General features: G+C 45.6%; 1 protein-coding gene across 5 annotated transcripts in view; it reads left to right on the forward strand.

Moving 5' to 3' along the window:
- The window catches only part of LOC147903109 (uncharacterized), a 132,263-nt gene that overhangs the window by 67,728 nt on the left and 44,354 nt on the right, over window positions 1-20,181 (forward strand). For 4 of the 5 annotated variants that reach the window (XM_087373119.1, XM_087373116.1, XM_087373117.1 and 1 more), the window contains 2 exons: window positions 5,747-5,888; window positions 6,096-6,191. In XM_087373119.1, the coding sequence (XP_087229245.1) occupies window positions 5,747-5,888; window positions 6,096-6,191 (238 nt within the window). The remainder of the gene's footprint in view (window positions 1-5,746; window positions 5,889-6,095; window positions 6,192-20,181) is intronic. The other variant, XM_087373115.1, reaches the window with a different exon arrangement.

Here is a 20,181-nt window from a genome sequence, read left to right on the forward strand (position 1 = left end):
TATGATAATATCTGAATGCGACACGGAAATGTAGGAGAGTCCCAATGCGGAACATATGCAGATACAATTGGCGGGACCTTCTCAGAGGTTAGTACCTGTGTTGTTAAGATTGTCTGTTACTAAGTTAGTAAGCTGTGCACCTGATAACATCCTTTCAAAGCCCGCAGCAACGGCGTATACAGTTTTCGATGAGTCCGAGTTGATCAAAATGAAAGGGCAAGTAGCCAGTCATGATGTGATTGTGTTGTTTGACTCAGCGTCAACACACAATGTAATCAACTCAAAGCTTATTAAGAGGCTCAAGTTGAAAACTAGTCTGTCTGACTATGCTTATACGGTCAGGATAGCGGACGGAAGTTCAACTGAAGTATGGGACCAAAGGGTTACCCAGTTGGAACTTCGAATTCAGAACTATGTTGAGAAGTTGGACTTTGAACTGACCAGACTTGCTCACACAGATAAAGCTCTAGGCATGGCTTGGCATTTTTGGAAAAATCCAGCCATTGATTGGAAAAAGCATATTTACCAGTTCGAGATGAACGGGGTAGAATATGTTTATAGCATCGATAGAGTCGATTGATAATGTATCGACTAGCACTAATGCTACCCAAGATGGAGAGATGGCCGAGTTGGCTAAAGAGATATCAGAGAATGTTTTAGGGATGAACTACCTTATGGGTTACCTCCAGAGCGGAAATTTCAGCATAAGATTGAACTGATCCCGGGGGCAGATTCTGTAAATAGACCTCCCTATAGAATGAGTTTTACTGAAGAGGCGGAGGTGTGTAGACAACTGGAAGAATACCTCAAGTTGGGGCAGATTCAACCAAGTTTCTCACCTTTTGCTTCGCCAGTGATATTAAAGAAGAAAAAGGATGATACGTTTCGCCTCTGTATAGACTACAGAGGATTGAATAATATCACTGTTAAGCACAGGTATCCGATGGCTCGGATTGATGATTTGCTAGATGCATTACATGGAGCCGTGATTTTCAGCAAGATAGATCTTAAGTGTGGCTACCATCAGATCCGGATTAGAGCCGAGGATGTGCATAAAACCGCTTTCAGAAGCAGGTTTGGTCATTATGAGTTTTTGGTAATGCCCTTCCGACTTACCAATGCTCCAGCGACATTCGTCATGCTTATGAACGATTTACTACGTCCGTATATCGGAAAGTTTGTAGTACATTTTATTGACGATATTCTAGTGTTCAGTAAAAGTATTACTGAGCATCGTGAACACTTGAGAATAGTGTTCAATACTTTGAGGGAAGCCAGTCTTTATGTAAATAAAAAGAAAACTATATTGTGTATGGTTAGGCTTGAATATTTAGGATTCATAATTACTCCACAGGGGGTAGAAATGGATCCGAAGAAAGTGGCTGCGATACTAACTTGTCCAATCCCTTAGAGTCTGACCGCGTTGCGATCATTCTTGGGGTTTGTTCAGTTTTATAGAAGGCATATCAAAGGATATTCCGAAATAGTATCGCCATTGACTGATCCGATCTCAGATAAAGTAGCTTTTATTTGGGGACAAAATCAACAAGAAAGTTTTAACACCATAAAACAAGCTGTGGTCTCAAGACCGGTGTTAAAAATAGTTGATCCCCAGAAACCGTTGTTCCTAGAAACCGATGCAAGTGGCATTGCGGTAGGAGCAGTTCTCCTTCAAGAGGGAAGGCCAATAGCCTTTGAAAGCAAGAAGCTTTCTCCCTCTCAAAGGAATTGGCCAACTCATGAATTAGAGTTGTATGCAGTTATCCATGCTTTGAAAACATGGAGGCATTATTTGTATGGTTCAGAGTTTTATGTGGATGTAGATCATGCTACTCTGAAACATTTTAGTAGACAGCCTGACTTGAGGGGCCGCCAAGCTAGGTGGACAGAGCTCATGCAGGAGTTTAATTTAACGATTGGGTACCGAAGAGGAAAAGATAATAAGGTGGCTGATGCGTTGTCTCGCATTATGCATAGCCTGAGTTTCACGGTATTTGAGAGTGCTCTAATGACTGAGATTAGAGAAACTCAAACAGTGTACGAGTTTGTCCAGAGCTTATGGCCTAAAGCTCATGTGTTTAAACCCGGGGAAGACTAAAAGGATGACTTAGCATCCAGAAAAGACCAAACATATGCAAGATATACCATAAGGGATGGTATGCTAGAAAGAAATGGCAAGGTTGTAGTACCTAGTCAGAATGATCTCAGGCAGAGAGTCATTCGACAGTGCCATGATAGCCCGTGTGCGGGACATCCAGGAGTCGAGAAGACATATGATCTCGTGAAGCGAGATTTCTTTTGGCCAAAGATGAAAAAGCATATTCATGAATATGTGACATGGTGTTTCTCGTGTCAGGTAAGTAAGGCCGAGCGGGTGAAGCCACCCGGACTTTTACAGCCCTTGGAGATACCACTAAGTAAGTGGGAGAGCATTTCCATGGACTTTATTGTAGGGCTGCCTACAACACAAGGAGGGTATGATTCTATCCTTGTGGTGGTTGATCGTCTAACCAAGATGGCTTACTTCATTCCGACTAGGGAGCCTGTTAGTGCCCCACAAGTGGCGGATTTGTTTATCAGACATTTATTTCGTCTGCATGGATTGCCTAGATCCATATTGTGAGACAGAGATGTCAAATTTACCGGTCATTTTTGGACAGCGGTATTTGAGACACTAAGGACTGAGTTGGGAATGAGTAGTGGGGATCATCCTGAGACGGATGGTCAGACGGAGAGAGTCAACCAGACCTCAGAGGATATGCTGAGGACATATGTGTCATTGAGGCAAGATACGTGGGACAAGTGGTTGCCATTGTTGAAGTTTGCCTATAATGATAGAAAACATTCCTCTATAGGGTTCAGTCCGTTTGAGTTGAACTATGGTTATAGACCAATAAATCCAACTATAGTTGCAGTATCTTAGAAAGTGCCTAGTGCCGCGAACTTTGTGATTCGGATGCGGGAGATGCTAGCACTTGCGAGAGCTAATATTCGGATGAGGAGCAGCTGCAGGTCTTGTCCTGTCATTGGAAGTGTGAGGGCAGAGGCCTTTTATAGGCCAGACCTAGCTGGTCGGTGGGCCTGCCAACTGGTCGGCGAGATGTGGTCGGCCAGACCAGCTGGACTTTCTGGCCATTTGTTTGGCTGAGAGAGCTGGCCTTTTGGCTGGCCTGTGAGCTATTTGATTGCCCCGTAAATTGGGGATTGCTCAGTTGCTGAATACCCCCTCTCAATTTCCAATTTTGAGGGGCAAACATTGTGTGCTTGGAGCTTCGTGTAGGGATGTCGATGGTGGTGCTGGCTATCCCTGTGAAATGCCCAATAGAAGATCACAAGAGGAGTGCCCTTGCAAGGGAATTGTTCACTTCCTCAAGTGTCCAGGCTATGGATAGAGCCAAGGTGTATGCGGATGAAAACCGGTCTATAAGAGTATTTAAGGAAGGAGAAAAAGTTTTTCTCAGAGTTCCTTCGCACTCGAGGTTGTTGACTTCAGGAGAGTGTGCTAAGTTATCACCTTGATACTGTGGGCCGTTGTTAATTCTAAAAAGAATAGGCAAGGTAGCCTATAAATTAGAATTACCACCGGGGTGTAAGGTGCACCCAGTGTTTCATGTTTCTCGTTTAAAGAAATTTTTGCATATTGGTGACTCACTAATCGAAGGTGTGGTTTTGTTTCAGGAGAGAGAGGATAATGCAAGACGCAAACCAACAAGAATCCTGGACCGAGGAACAATGCAAATACGAAATCGGAAGATACCCATGGTGTTGGTTGCATGGCATGGTCAGCCTCTATCCGAAGCTACCTGGGAATCCATATACCAGTTGCGGAGAGTGTTCCCAGATTTTATCATCGAGGACGCTGATGTCTGAAGAGGGAAGGAATGTTACGCTCTAGCCGAGGTAGCATGACCTCGGAAGAATCAGTCGACATTTCCCTTAAAGGATCTATGTTTGTAATTATTTGTTTGCGCTTCATGTAAAAGATCGGGAGGGAATTAATGTCAAGGTCCTAGGTGAGGGTTGATAGCACCAGACTAGGTGGATCTAAGGCTAAGGGCCTAATGCAAAGAATGTGCCTAGGGGCAAAGGATTTAATGCATCCCAAGAGAGGGGTGAAATGTTGCATTAGGAAGGCCCTCTATGGATGACATGTGGCATCTAGATCTATCTAGGGAGATGGGGCTTGTTGAAGCTTGAGAGAGAAAAGAATAGTGATTTTCACGTATGTTTGATTGGGAGTTCTCCGTCTGCTTGAAAGCTTCAGCAAGGTTGGCTGGGTGGATTAACTCCGGTGCTGCTCCCGTGATCTGCGGTAGGAAATAGTAGATTGTGTTTAACAATACTTTTCTCTGGGGAGAACAGAATCGAAACTGATGCCCAAGCACGGATGTTTGGGATGAAACTGCACTATGTGTTGTTGTTATAGAGGCTGAGTTTGGGCATGTTCATAGATTCATCTAGATATATGTTTGTGCCGTATTAGCGGACATACAAATTCCACGTTGTGAAGATTTTGCCCATGTTGCGGCCTGTTGATATAGCGATAAATTGTTTCTACCTTAAGTGGTGTGTTGCCCTATCAGCTAGATCGTCTAAGCAATTTTAGCTTAGGAATGCTTGTTTGGGAGAGACTAAAATGAAATCATTATTGTATTGACAAGCAATGTAGCTTGAATGAAGAGAATGTGAGCTGCTTTTTGATTAGCCGCCTTCTCCTTTAGTGCTAGACTTTGTCACGGTTGAGTCTGCCCTTCACCTATGGAGTGATAAGAGAAACTCAGCACGATGACTTTGTATAAATGGATGCTCAAGTATGTGTGGGTGTGTGCGCTGATGGCATTGTTGGGGATGTCATAGTGGCTAGTCCCTACTATGCATGGTGGTTCTCAACGTTGTGACTGTCATGAGATTGAAATTGCACAATGTGTTGCGTCTTTTGAGTGTGAGTTCGTTCCTCTTCAATGCTGATGTGATGACCACTGTGAGTGTAGAGATATGGCTCGTTTTTTAGAATGCCAGATATAACATATTCTGACTGTCCTGCTCATAGCTTGAAGGAACTATTCTACACTAGAGTACAAGTACCTATTTGTGGGGATTATATGGGTGAGTTTTCACCCTGAGCTATCTCAGTCTCCTCCGTAGATGATGAATCTTTCCGTGTTAAATACGGAGTAGATTATAGATTGTCTTTCTTTTTAGGGTTGAAAGCTGTCATGATCTCCAGTATGTTGTATTACGGCTTATTGTCTCTCTTGTTTCTGGATAGAACCTTTAATTCAAGGAGAAAAAGTAACTTAATACAAGTACCTTCTACAATCGACTCTATTTAGTGCCAAGATCTTGACCTGCCAGTTTGTTTACCCAGAATAGGTTCATCTTCAAGGGCACCCATCGTTTTTCGTTTTTGTTAACAAATTGTATATATCCTCACCTTGTTCCACACATAAACACCTGTACACTAATCAGCCTTCCTCAATTATTTTTTGGATGCTTTTTGGTGATTTTAATTGTTATAGAAAGGTGTGCCAAGTTGTTAAAGGGTACAAAAATCCGAATTCCTGAGCTTAGGCATGAAGCTGGCACCCCATGTCAGTTCATTGTGTGTGCTCAACTGTCTGCATGTTTGGTCAAATTTTCTTAATGGTTGTGCTTCTCCTGACGGAGAAAATTGCAGGATAGACTAGCATGTCAATTGCCCCGTTCTTGTGATTCACTCTCTTTTTTTGTGTTTTTCCAAAAGCAGGTATGCAGTCGATCCTGTTTTAAACCGTGGGGTGGTTTTGGAAGGCTTGGGCCGTTATGATGAGGCATCTGCAGACTATGAGGCTGTACTTAATGCGCAACCAAACGATCCAGCTGCCTGGAATAATCTCGGGAATGTAAAAGTGTGCCTTGGTTCAGATTTTTTCATAGTTTTCTGATTTTGGAGTATAGGGATTAAATTATTTTTTGCACATAGGAGACACAAACAAGGGTCACTTTGTAAAATTATAGGGTGGAAGTGTTTTTTAATATTATATTTGAGATGTGTAGGTGATCAGTTCTGTTGGGGGGTTATTCGTGTCCTATCACTCTGACATATGGTATTGTAGGCAGCACAAAACAATTGGGATGGGGCGTTAATTTCCTATGGCAGAGCAGTCCAGCTTGCTCCAGTGTTCTCATTTGCTGCTGCAAATTATGCATTGGTGCCTCTCTCTCTCTCTCCCCCCTCCCCCCCTCCTACTAAGCAGATGTACTAGAGGGTTTTTCTGTTCCATAGACCTGCTGGTCTTCCGTGGACGTTAATAGACACACACACACACACACACACTCTCTCTCTCTCTCTCTCTCTCTCTCTCTCTCTCTCTCTGCCTTGCACTTGCCACACATGCAACAGCAGACACAGATTTGCACAAGTACACCTTTCTTTCGGATGACTAATTTAGGATAATTCATTCTTTGTTTAATCGGCATCCTTCCGTTCGGTCAGTGTTTTCCTTGGAGATTATTGTAAAAGAGCATGTTGAAGCGAGGAAGAACTTTAGTTCCACAAGAGGACTACATAGGCATGCTAGTGGAAATGAACTGAACTAACTTCACTCGATGATGTTAAAATTTCATTACTGAGTTTATGTCTCATGGTTACTAATGTATTGTTGAGTTTTTAGAGGATGAGTTTGGGCATGTTCCTGGATTCATCTAGATATATGCTATGATGTGAGGAGAGTTGTCATGCCTTACTAGTGGGACTATGGCTGAACATGACATATTAGTTCTTCTACCATCAAATTCCTTAGGTATTATGCAAGAAAGATCCCAGGTGCATAGTGATGTATGCTACCTTGAATCGCACTGCACACAAAGCAGCAAGGAGGTCCAGGATACATTCTACAGGGACACATTCTACCGTAGAGAGGCCAGGAATCAGGAAGTACAGCCTGCAGATCACCTACAGGGTGAAGAGCAGTACAAAGCACACTCAAGATTTACTGGATCAAGGTTGGTGTAGCACTCCGCCTGCAGGTCTTCATCAGGAAGAGCAGTACAAAGCAGACTTACGATTTACTAGATCAAGGTTGGTGGAGAATGCCAAGTAAAGTCCTAGCGATCCGAGCTGTTTCCGTTTGTTGACCAACGGCTGGCAGCTGATCCCTCACCACCTTCATTTTGGTGATGTGATCGCCCCCCCCCCCCCTTCCTGCATTCTCATGTTGTAGAGTTCCATTTCTAGGTCAAAGATTATGGCCGTGTAGTTGATCTCGTAGACGTCCTTCCTTGTAGTCCATGCTAAAAACGCAGTGTCCACCAATTGAATGTATGGACCAAAGTCCGTGGTCAAGCCAATGATTATGGCAAGGGCCTCTACGTCTCGTGATGCCCAATCTTTGGCTACCTTTGGATCTATAGTGTCACCACTACCATGGTTGCAGGGCAACAGTCGGTACTTATTTGTTTTGAGGAGCTAGTGCCTTTGATTTTGCAAGAAGAAGCTTGGGAGGTGAACTGCAACGGATCCCACGACGAAGCCTTTGTTGCACAAGACAAAAGCAAGGGCAAGCTCCACAATGGAAACCCAACAAAGAAGGCTGACCATAAAAGAAGGAAGGCGTCCAATCAAGATTCATAGCAATCAATTTGGTATCAGAAATAGGAGAACTTTCCGTGGTGACAACTCCGAGCGTTACTGAGATTAGGTATACAAATCTAGGTGTATTTGTTTGTATGTCTGACATTGAGTCTGATGAGTTAGAAGTTTTAGAGACCTTTGTGAAGGTGAAGGACAGCAATACTTGCTTTGGTTGTCTGAGAATAGAGCTCACATCACTTGCATAAGGGAGGTGTCTTTGAGGGGATCTGAAGGATCAGAGTTAGAAGGATACAGGGACATTGAAGATGGCACTATAGGGTTAGACATGCATGCTGTGGGTGCCTCCAGGAGGTACCTAGCTTGTTTTCAAGTCAAGCAAGCATTCAAATAGGTGGATTCAGCAATATATATATATGTTTGTGCATAATATCAGACTTTGGTAGCATGCTATGGGCAAAGTCTTTGCTTTGTGTTTCTGAGGTCTTGAGGGGCTAGAAGGTGAAAACCTCTGGTAGGCAGAGGGGAAGTCTTGTTGCTTCTACAAAACTCAGTTCCAGGTTACAGAAAGTGAAATATGCTGAACCTATGGAAGCCTACATGGTGGAGACGTGGAGATCTTCAGATCAAGAGCATATTGTTGCTGGAGGATTACTCAGTCAAGAGCTCATCTTGAGCTCATGGTCTAGGACTTTTGGAAAGACACTTGGCCTTGGAGATCTATGTGGGTCAGCCGCTAGGATTTCATTGTTCTGATGGAACACTTGGTTGTGGATATTACGAGAGTAGAGCTGCGTTGAAAGAGACCTATGGAGCGTGGTGCTTGGCAAGATCCAAGCTGTTCTTAGATGCTGCTGGATAGACCCATGGTTTGTGCTACGATTGCTTGGAACGCTGGCGGTCTTATGATCCGGAATGGTGGCTCCATAGACCTTTGGTGCTACCGGGATTGTACCTGTGTACTTTGCTTGCACAGGACCTGACGTAGAGGAGAAGGAGCTGTGAGTTCAAAGACCGATGATCAAGGCCATCTCCAACTTGTTCCTTAGAGCTTCTCAGCTGATGGAGCACAGTATGTGACCAAAGTCTGTTCCTGGTCAGCAGCAGCAAGGACAGATGGCTGGAGGTGATGCTGAGGTATACGGGACAAAGTAACCAAAAAGGAAAACTCATACAAGCTTGGAGTAAAGGGTGCGCTAGGCCCTTGCTTATACTGATCTAAATCGCTCAATAGCTTGAGCAAAAAATCAAATACAAACTGAAGTAGACTGAGAGGTGGGACTCAGAAACCAAAGCCCGGCACCGTGGTGGCTCGTCTATGAGCGGTGAAAATATCTTGGATCTGCATCTGTCAGGATGTCTCACACTGTGGTGGGGGCGTGCGGTCTCCTCGATCTTTGAACTCGCTGGGCTATGTACAGAGTGACCCTTCATCTCGGGCAGTCTCCCTTGAGGAGAGCTGTGATAGGCCGGACCTCAATACAGTGTGCTCTAGTCTCTCTCCGTGTCGCGACTGGTCTCTATGTCTCTCTCGACAACACCGTCTCAGCTCTCTCTGCTGATCTAGACTGCCCGCATATAAGGTAGCTCCTCCTCCATCTCGTTGTGTCTTGAGCTAACTCAAAAGTGGTTGGATCCAGGACTTTAGATCAGTCCTTACATCAACATGTATAGAAATCTTTGACGCGTTGTTGTGCTCGGCCAACCTCTGTATCCTGTGGTTTTGGTCACCTTGTATTGCTCTCTAATCTGTTGTAGTAGTGTCTCCCTGTGTCGGCGCATCCCAAGCAGATAGAGCCCAATGCAGACCTGGTCAGGGAATTGGATTAGTCATGAGAGTAGACCGAAGCCACTCCCCTTATGGTAGAGATAGTGGTATCGTCCCCAGATCTCATACTAGGCTGGGTAGGCGCCAAGAAAATGCTCCTCTGTCTCAACCACTCCCAATGTGCATAACATACATATCCATTTCTCTCTGGGTATACTTGTTGCTCTCCCTTCCTCAATCCTCAATTGATGATATGAAACCCGCATTTGTCCAATGGCGATCCTCAGTGCATGTGAGTCTCCTCTACCCTCGAGATACTGGTGTTTGATGATGAATCCCTCCTCCAATACTCTCAAGAAGTGGTTGCGATAGAACTAGGTCTTGTTGGGGAGCTGGAGGAGATCTAACCGTATGATAGAGTTTAATCTCATTTTGTGGGATTGACTTAGGAGGCGCGTTCAGATGTCTGGCGCAGAAGGGCCCACAGATGGGGCAGGTACCGGGCCCATGGATAGCAGCTTAGGCTACAGGAAGGCAAGTCTGATAGACCATGCAGACAACAGATGTCTGCACAGCAGGAGACAGCAGCAGTCGGGCTGCTGCAGGTGCAGGTCGGACAAGGAGGAGAGTGTAAAAGGAGTCTCCCCCGTACTCTGAATTGGGTGGTCAATACCATCAAACCAAAGTAAAAGAATACATTCATTTTTGGGGGACAACCCAGGGAAGAGTACCTCCTATTGACTCCAAATACATTCAGTTTAGAGGGACAACTCAAGGCTGAGAACCTTTATTGATTCAACACAAACACACATAGAGCTAAGCATCATCTACCATAGATCACACAACATAGCAGACGAAGCTTCCTGCTCAGGTTCGGTAGATGTAGCATAAATATCCTTGAGCTTGTCAAGGTTCTCCTTGGCTGAAGTAGTGAGGTCAAGTTGATGAAGAAATTTGTTTGAAAAGGAATTGGTTGTCCACAATGATGGTGTTCAAGAGAGTGTATCCAAGGGTAAAGCCTTAAAGAGCTGCCTGACTTCTCCCAAAAAGCTACATCAAAGCTACATGTTTCACATATGCCCATTGCAACTTCGATTCAAAATAATTTTGCTGCAGATTTGCTTTGATGGAAAGGCAAAATAGGTTGACAAAGGTGTGTTGAGGAAGGACTTGGAGGAAGCAGCGTTTCTGTTAATGGCATTATCATGCGAGCTTAGAATTTGGAGCCCATTTCCTGTCTTTCAATGAACTCTCTTGACTGAGCTTTTCCTTACGTTCCTAATATGTTATGCAATTTGTGCCGAGGTAGTAGCTCGAAGGAGTATTACAGGGCAGTTGTTTTCTCCACAGATGCACGCTCTGTTTTACCATCTACTGAAAACAGTCTACAAAAAGCGATCTATAGAAAACATTACAAAGCATAGTATTCAACAAACAATACTCTACAGAAAATGGTCTACACAAAACAATCTACTTAGAATGGTCTACAAAAAACAAAACACCAAAAATAGTCTACATTCAAGCAATCTATGGAAGGACAACAACACCAACACCAACACCAACAACAACAACAAATATAGCAGCAACAACAGGAACAAACCCAACTACAACCTAATAAATAACGATGATGATGACAATTTTGGGAGGTGAAGGAATCAATTGTAATCTTATATCAATGTTTCCTTTTGTACTCTAGTGTTCATGTTACATTGAACATGGCACGACCAAATTAAGGATTTTTTTTTTTTTCTAAAGAAAGGAACCATTAATTAATGCCTGAAAGATTTCATAGAAGACAGCAGCCCCGAAGGTGCTGAGTATGGAAAAAACAATGGAAAAGGCTGAAAGAAGAACCTGCCTGTTCCAGAGAAACCCAGCTCACTGCCTAGGGGATCTCTGGAACTGGGGCTAACAGCCAAGTGGGGGGACTGTACAGCCAACGAATCCCTCGCGGAGTGAAGATGTAGAAAACACCTGCAAGCCAAGCCTTGCAGAAGCCAGCACGCCTCTCGGTAGTCACCCTGGAGCTTGGAGTCCCACACTCCCAGGTGGACCGTAGAGTGTAAATGATATCCTACCAGATGGCAACTAGGGTAACCGAGGGTGGAACCAGGTGCTCACCCATCACAAGACTGCAATGGGCCACCCAAATGTTCCAAGCCGTGATGCTGGCTACCACCTTCCAAACACTGTCCTCCCTAGGAGGAGGAGTTGGGATGTCAGAAGGGACTGCCTCATGGAGTGCAATCCTTTGAATGCTCTTACCCTGTATCCAGTAGGCTAGGGAGATCTCATCAATCTAAAATGCGTGTCCTCCCTCTATCAACCAAGCCACCATCCCCTAGGTGTAGTCTCTATGAAGACTCTGCAAATGTGTCATGATTCTGAGGGCTCTCATCTAGATCCTTGCTGCGCTACGGCAGCTCCATAGGCAATGCGGGATAGTCTCCAGGATACCGTTGGAGCAGCAGTGGCACTACTTCTCCACTCACATTTGCTCCAACCACGGTCCGATGGGCAAGCCTCTAGCCTCCATGGGCGGCCAGCCAGAAGAAGTATGAGATCTTCCTCGGCTGCAAGCTGGATCACAACCACGTCCAGAACCTGGAGCGCACCTCCCTTGGCACTCTCTGAGTCACCCAATGTCTCTCCCTCGAGGGGGTCCACCTTGATGAATCCCTCTGAAGCCTCGTGCCAATTCGGGGTGGTGTAGGAAAAGAAGGGCACCTCATCCACCTTCTCAGCTAGGCTGCCCCTGGAGGGCCAGAACCACTCTCCCGGGTCCCATTGAACCTCCCTCAGGGGTCTACCCTCCCACACCCAAAGGCGCCATCTAGAGGCGTCTTGCTCTGAGATACTGGGAGGGTCAATGTGCCACTCCTTCCCCAAACGTCCTACCACTCTGATCATCTGCCATTGTATCCCATCAAGACTCCCATCCATCTTGGGGTCCCTCTCAGTGAGTGACTGAAGGCCTCCTGGTCCTACACGAAAGAAGCCGGGGTGCGTGCTGCTGCGCTGCATCAACATCCTCAAGGGAACACCAGTACGGGAGAACTGCCCCAATCATCTGTTGTCTCTCCAAACGTGAAGTTCTTCCCACCAAGACTCCGGAATGGCTAAGTCAATCTCGTCCATCCGTTGCCCTGCTCGTCGTAGATGCGCTAGGGCATCAAGCCTCGTCTTTGTCTCCATAGGTTGTGTGCTCCAGTGGCCAAAGGACCCAACTGGACCACTGTCCCAGTGTGCCCAACCAATGTGAGTCCGCTGTCCGAGCATACGGCCCTCCTGATCTCTGATCTTTGGGTGCCACATAAGGGGCTGGCGCTCAAACTCCTCTCAGCATCTGGGCGGAGCACGGATGAGACCCCTTGCCAGTCTCTGCCAGACCCTGTGAAGACTCCTCCTCAGGGGGGAGCCCTTTCCCGTAAGGGGGGCCTCTGAGAAGATCCATTGATGTGAAGGCTACCAATGTCCCCCAGTGCGTGGGGTGTTCCTCAGAAGCCCTTGCTGTAAGAGGAGCTTTCAAGGCTCTGCACCTGGGGTGAGGCCACGAACCACCAACTTGCCCAGAAGGGCCTTGCTGTGCATCTTCGGATCAATGACACCCAAGCTTCCCGGTGCCTGCGGCATGATCACTGTCTGCCAAGCTACTCGGGCCCTAGTGTTCCTCGTGCCGTCTGAACGTGCCCAAAGGAAGTTCCGTACGAACCGTCGGAGCTGCCCAATGCATCCTTTGTGAAAGCACCAACAGGAAGCGATATACCAGGCCGTGGCAAGAAGGACCTGGTTTGCCACTAAGGTGCGACCTGCTAGGGAGAGTTTGGCCGAGCTCCAATAGAGAAGCTTGCGTCAAACACTCTCAAGGACCGGGGCGATGCTGGCCTGCTGTAATGCCAATACCCACCTAGCATGCGAGGTATCTCGCTGTCTGGTCCCTCGGTATCCATCTGAAGCCAAAGTCACTCCCCCACTCACGGATCTCCTGTGTCTCCTCAAAGCTTGTGATGAAACCTATACATTTCGTCAAGTTGATCCGTGCCGCTGAGGCCTCACAGTAAATAGCCAAGGCGTCCTTGACTCTCTCCAGACTCGCTGTGGTGCCCTCAACATACAAGGCCGTGTCGTCTGCAAACTCCGAGTCAAGTAGCTCCTCGATTGGGAGCCTCAACCGTGTGAGACCTGCCACCTGTGATCTCAAATAGTAGCCCAAAGCCTCTGCCACAAACAAGAAGAGAAGGGGTAGGTGGCAGCCCTGGCGAACTGAGCGAGAGAGAGGAAAGGCCTCGCGTGTGTGTCATTTGATAAGCATCTGCTAGAGCTCCCTGCATATAGCGCTGAAACTCCATCTGTCTGAGAAACCCAATCTCCTCATAGTGCCCTCCAAGAAAGACCACTCCACCCTGTCGTAGGCCTTTTTAAAGTCCAAGAGGACGGTCAACGGCTGTGACTCCTCCCTTAACCAATCCACTGCCTCCCAGAATGTGAAGATGTTGTCTAGGATGTTGTGCTCCTAGACAAACCCTGTCTTTGTGTCATGGATGATGTCTGTAAGATGAGGCTGTAACCGCAAACTCAAGACCCTTGCGAGGATCTTGTATGTAGTATCAAGCAGAGTGATCGGCCTCCACTGTCGGATGTCTGACCTATCTCCCCCTTTCGGGATCAAACAAATCCAACCCCTTCTCAAAGACTGAGGGAGAAGGCATGTGTCAAAAATCTCCTAGCAAGCTAGATGGAAAGGGGTGGAGATAATCTCTCAGAAGTTCCGGAAGAAGGCTGGAGTCAAGCCGTCCTCACCCGGGCACTTCTAGGTTGGGAGTGCCTTGAGGGTTGTAGGCCATCTTTTGGTGGTTCTAGTGATGCCCTATAGGCCATGGTATGTGCCTTGTAGGCATAAGTGTAGGCACTTATAGTGTTAGTGCCTTCTATGCCACATAGGACACTAAGTCCTATGTGACACCTAGGACACTTAGTCCTAGGCCTAGATACAAGTACTTTGTACTTGTGTTTAGAAACCTTATCTATCTATTTGACGTGACTTGTACATCGACTTCGTCCTGTACCTGCACTCTCACTCTCTCTCTTCGTTTTGCATCTACAGTGGTATCAGAGCAGGTTTTGCTCTAGCCTTCCAGCTCTCCTTAGCCCCGAGCCTCCATTGCTCATTGGAGAATTTTTTGCCCTGTTGGTCGACAAGCAGGCTCGTACCGTCCGTACCTTCTGTACCTTCCGTACAGTTTCTGTGTACCTTCCAGCCTGTTCGAGGCTCTTCAGCTGCTATCCAATATTCAAGCGTCGTACAGTCCGTACCTTCCGTACAGTTTCTACGTCGTGCAGTCCGTATGTGACCAGATCTGCGTCGTCGCTGTACATTTGCATCGTACATCTGCATCGAAGGTTGCCGTACACCCGTCGGCGCCGTACTCTGCTCCGTACATCCGTCGTACCCGTACTCTGCTCCGTACTTTGCGTCGTACATCAGTCGTACCCGTACTCTGCTCCGTACTTTGCGTCGTACATCCGTCGCACTCGTACCTTTAGTGGTACACCGTACAGCCACCATATAGGGTCATACCTTCAGTAGTACACCGTACGTCCGTACAGCAGTACTTAAGCTGATAGTATAGCTGTACGTTGTACTTGAGCTGTCTGTACAGCTTGATTGCAGGACATTGAGTCTTTTGTAGGATATTGAGTCAGATTTGCAGGACATTGGGTCACATTTGCGAAATTCCAGCAAAATTTGGGGCTTTCCTACATTTGCCCTCTTTTTGGCCTATTTGCCCTAAATAAATTTGGGGATTTTGCCAAATTTGCTGTTTTTGCATCAGATTTGCATACATTGGGTCACATTTGCAAAAATTTCAAAATTTGGGGCTTTTCTGAATTTGCCCTCTCTTTGGCCTATTTGCACTCAATAAATTTGGGGCTTTTGCCAAATTTGCTGTTTTTTGCAGTGAACATTGCCTGTCACAGTCACATTTGGGTCAGATCTGCATTTGCCCTTTGATTTGGGTCAGAAATTTGTAGATATTTGCTGTCATTTTTGGGACAGCCAGCTTTTTGCAGTGATAGCCTTGAGGCTTTTGGGTTTTCAGGTCTTTTACAGGTTATCATAGTTGCTATGGCTGGGAACAATCAAGATTTATTTGGAGTTCTTCGTGAAGATGATAAGTTGGATGGCACCAACTATCCGATGTGGTCTTATCTCATGAAACATATTCTTGTTGCAAAGCATTTGTGGAATATTGTTTCTGGGGCTGATCTGAGGCCAGCCAATGCTACAGTGGTTGTTTCTACTTCTGGTCCTTCTGCAAGTGGTACTCCTCCCGATGCCTCTTCCTCTAGCACTCCTGCTGCTGCTCTTCCAACTCAAGAACAGTCTAGATGGGATGCAAGAGATGCAAATGCACATTCATGCATTGCTTTATCATGCAAGAGAATTATTATTCCACACATCCGTTCTTGCAGGACAGCAAAGGATGCTTGGGATAAATTGGCTTCTCTATATCAGATTCGCAATGAAGCTCGTGTTGCATATTTGAGAAGGCAATTACAGGAAGTGAATATGAATGAAGGTGAGTCAATGGATGCATATTTGACAAAGGTCAAGGACCTCATGGAACAGCTTGCCAACATTGATGAGGTGGTGCCAAATTCACAGCTTGTCAGTACTACATTGAATGGACTGCCAGATACATATCAAGGGTTTGCTACAACCCTTTTGAGTAGTGGCCATGGGTAATCCAGACCACTATTCTTTCGATCAGCTAGTTACTTTGCTGTTGCAGGAAGAGCAAAGTAGAGCTAACAGACAAGCCATTATTCCTGATCATGCATTTGCTTCACAGCAGACAGGAAGAGGCAAGGCTTCCAAGCCTATGGGCAAGCCAAAATCTGCGCACAGCAGCTGCAATTCCTCTACGCATAGCAGCTGCAATTCCTCCCATGCATCTAAAAATACAGCAGATAAGGGAAAGAAGAAAAGATGCAACTATTGTCGCAAGCCTGGACATGACATTTCAGAATGCAGGAAGCGCATTGCTTCGGAGAAAAAGAAAGCAGGATTGACAGTTAATGCCTCACATGCCATTGAATCCCATGAGTTAGCAGATGCTTCACATGCACGTGCTCTTCAAGATGATTGGGCATGGGCTGTCCATTGCTCATTTGATCCCTCCAAAGCTGATGCACTTTGTACTGCTAATGATGCTCAGTCCTGGTACTTTGATAGTGGTGCTTCCAAGCATGTCACATCTTGCAGACAGTTGTTTCATTCTCTAGCTGATGCACCTCGAGGGGGGACTGTTACATGTGCCAATAATGCTTCATATGCTGTGAAAGGAGTTGGAGATGTGCAGCTCACATCCATTTCCAGTCATGCTGTCACTCTGACAAATGTTCTTTTTGTGCCTGGCATTGAAGTCAACTTGATTTCAATTTCAGCAATTGCTACTTCAGGTTTCAGAGTAATTTTTGATGGCTACAGATGCCTAGTATATGACCTTCATGATGACAATGCCATAGTTCTCACTGGCACTTTGCAAAAAGGGCTTTATCACCTTGATCATCATTTAGCTGCACTTTCTACTGAAGCATTGGCTATTTCAGATTCACAGCTTGCTGAAACTCATCTTTGGCATGAGAGAATGGGCCATCTCAATTATAGAGCTCTTGCAAAGCTACATTCACAGCAGATGGCAAATGATGTACCTCAGACTCACACAGTTTCCAAACATGTGTGTGAGGGTTGTCTTTTGGGTAAGATGCATCGATTTCCTTTCCAAAAGAATCGTCCAAAACTCTCACAAAGGAAATTGCAGCTAGTACACATTGATGTCTGTGGCCCAATGAGGACAAATGCCATTGGAGGATACAAGTATTTCATGACTCTCATTGATGATTTCACAAGGTATTGCTGGGTATATCCTTTAAAGGCCAAATCTGAAGTTTTCTTATGCTTTCAGAGATGGCTGAATATGGTTGAGAATGAATCAGGATGCAAGCTTGTCACCCTCAACACAGATAGGGGGGGTGAGTATAGGTCAAAGGAGTTTGATGCATTTCTATCCTCACGGGGCATTATTCACTCATGCACTACTCTTTACACTTCTCAGGAGAATCTTGTTTCTGAAAGGAAAAACAGGTCCACAATGGAGATGGCCAAATGCATGCTTAAGGCCAAGTCTTTGCTTAATAAATTTTGGCTTGATGCAGTAATGTGTGCCAACTATGTGCTGAATAGATCACCTACACGGGCATTAAAGACTATTACACCTTATGAAGCATGGAAAGGCAGGAAGCCTTCACTTTCACACATGAAAGTTTTTGGGTCTCTTGCATATGTTCATGTACCATCTCAGCTGAGACATAAGCTTGATGACAAGGCAATCAAATGCATATTCATTGGTTACAGCCAGGAGAGCAGAGGGTATCGGTTATATCAACCAAATACTGGGAAGATTATTGTCAGTAGAGATGTGATCTTTGCTGAACATTCAGCTTCTCCTCTTGTGGACTGCAAAGCAAAGCCAGATATATGTTTGATGCCTTTGAATCTTGGTTACCTCTACCATCATCAGAAGAGGATTTTGAGCAGCAACATGCGCCTCCTGCAGGCCCTCCACAAAGCAATAATCAGCCTCAACCTCATGCTGATTTGCAGGTTTCTCTTCCGGCACAAAATGATCCCATTACTAATGATGCAGTCATTGAAGAAAGAGCTGTTAATAGACAGCAAAGGCAAGTTCCCAGATGGCTTCTGGATACATTGAGGGACAGCAAACAAGACCAGCCTTTTGCTGCCCGGACAAGATCAGGGAATAGACAGCATGCTCACTTTCTTGAGTTTGCACTCCTTGCTACAGCTTGTAATGAAGAGCCTTTGTGCCATAAAGATGCTTTTGACAGCAAAGAGTGGATGGATGCAATGAAAGCTGAGTTACAATCTATTGCAAAAAATGACACTTGGGAATTAGTAGATCTCCCACCTGGCAAGCATGCCATTGGAACGCGGTGGGTCTACAAATTAAAAAGGAAATCTGATGGCAGCATAGATCGATACAAAGCCCGTCTTGTTGCAAAAGGGTATGCCCAACAACAAGGCATTGACTTTGAGGAGACATTTTCTCCCACATCGAGGATTACTACCATTCGATGTGTCATTGCCATTGCAGCCCATCATCATTAGCAAGTGCACCAACTTGACATCAAGACTGCCTTTCTTCATGGGGATCTGCAGGAAGAAGTCTATGTCACACAACCTCCTGGCTTTGAGGTTGTTAATTCTGAAAATAAGGTATGCCGGCTTAGAAAAGCCCTTTATGGTTTGAAGCAGGCACCCAGGGCATGGTATGCCAAAATTCATGCACACTTACTATCCCTTGGTTTTTAGAATAGTCCCACAGAACCCACTCTTTATTTCCGTGGGAGTGCATCTGATTTTTTAGTGCTGATTTTATATGTGGATGATATGCTTATCACGGGTCTAGATACTCAGCAAATTGCAGCTTTCAAGTCTGATTTGCAGCAGATTTTTGACATGTCAGACATGGGACAGCTCCATTATTATTTGGGCATTCAGTTTGCTCATGTTGAGGGGGGTATCATGATGTCTTAGTCCAAGTATATTGGACAGCTCCTTGATCGTTTTCAGTTTGAGGATTGCAAGCCAATCTCTACTCCAGTGGACCCTGGCTTCAAATTCTCAGCTCATGATGGGAGCCCACCATGTGATATCACTCTTTATCAGCAGGCTGTTGGATGCCTTATTTATTTATGTCACACCAGACCTGACTTGCAGTATGTAGTATCTCAGCTCAGCAGATTCATGCACATGCCCAGGTCACAGCATTGGCAGGCAGTGAAGAGAGTCTTCAGATATCTCAGAGGCACTCAGGATTTAGCCCTCTTCTATGGTGATCAGGGTTCACTTACCATGCATGCTTACACGGATAGTGACTGGGCAGGATGTTTCGACACCAGAGTGTCACATACTGGCAATTGTTTTTTGCTTGGCAATTCATGTATTTCTTGGCTCAGCAAGAAGCAACCGACAGTTGCCACCTCTAGTTGTGAGGCTGAGTACAGGGCAGCCTTCACCGCTACAGTAGAGTGTGTTTGGCTTCGACAGTTACTTACAGATCTTGGTATTTGCCAGACATCCTCCACTATTGTCTACACTGACAGCCAGAGTGCTTTGGGCATTGCGCATAACCTAGTGTTTCATGCGCGTACCAAGCATATTGAAGTTCACTATCATTATGTTCGGGAGCGGTTGTCAGCAGGAGACATAGAGTTGTCCTATCTTCCCACAGAGGACAACATCGCAGATATGTTTACAAAGGCACTTCCTCGTCCCAAGTTCGAAGTCTTCCAACAGGCTTTACACTTGGTTCCCTTTGTTACATGATCTGACATTCCTTGTATATTCATAGGTGGCTATATCCTTTTGGATCAACATGTGCCACCATGACAAAAAACTACCAGGTATTTTGAGACGTTTCCAGAGTACTTCAGCCCATCCCATGGAGGGGGGTTTGTAGGCCATTTTTTGGTGGTTCTAGTGATGCCCTATAGGCCATGGTATGTGCCTTGTAGGCATAAGTGTAGGCACTTATAGTGTTAGTGCCTTCTATGCCACATAGGACACTTAGTCCTATGTGACACCTAGGACACTTAGTCCTAGGCCTAGATAGAAGTACTTTGTACTTGTGTTTAGAAACCTTATCTATCTATTTGACGTGACTTCTACATCGACTTCGTCCTGTACCTGCACTTTCACTCTATCTCTTCATTTCGCATCTACAAGGGTTTCCTAGAGCTCCTCATTTGTGAAAGG

Source organism: Dipteris shenzhenensis, chromosome 4 (assembly GCF_047967505.1).
Source record: "Dipteris shenzhenensis isolate YYH24624 ecotype China chromosome 4, Dip_SZ_1.0, whole genome shotgun sequence".
Lineage (NCBI taxonomy): Eukaryota > Viridiplantae > Streptophyta > Polypodiopsida > Gleicheniales > Dipteridaceae > Dipteris > Dipteris shenzhenensis.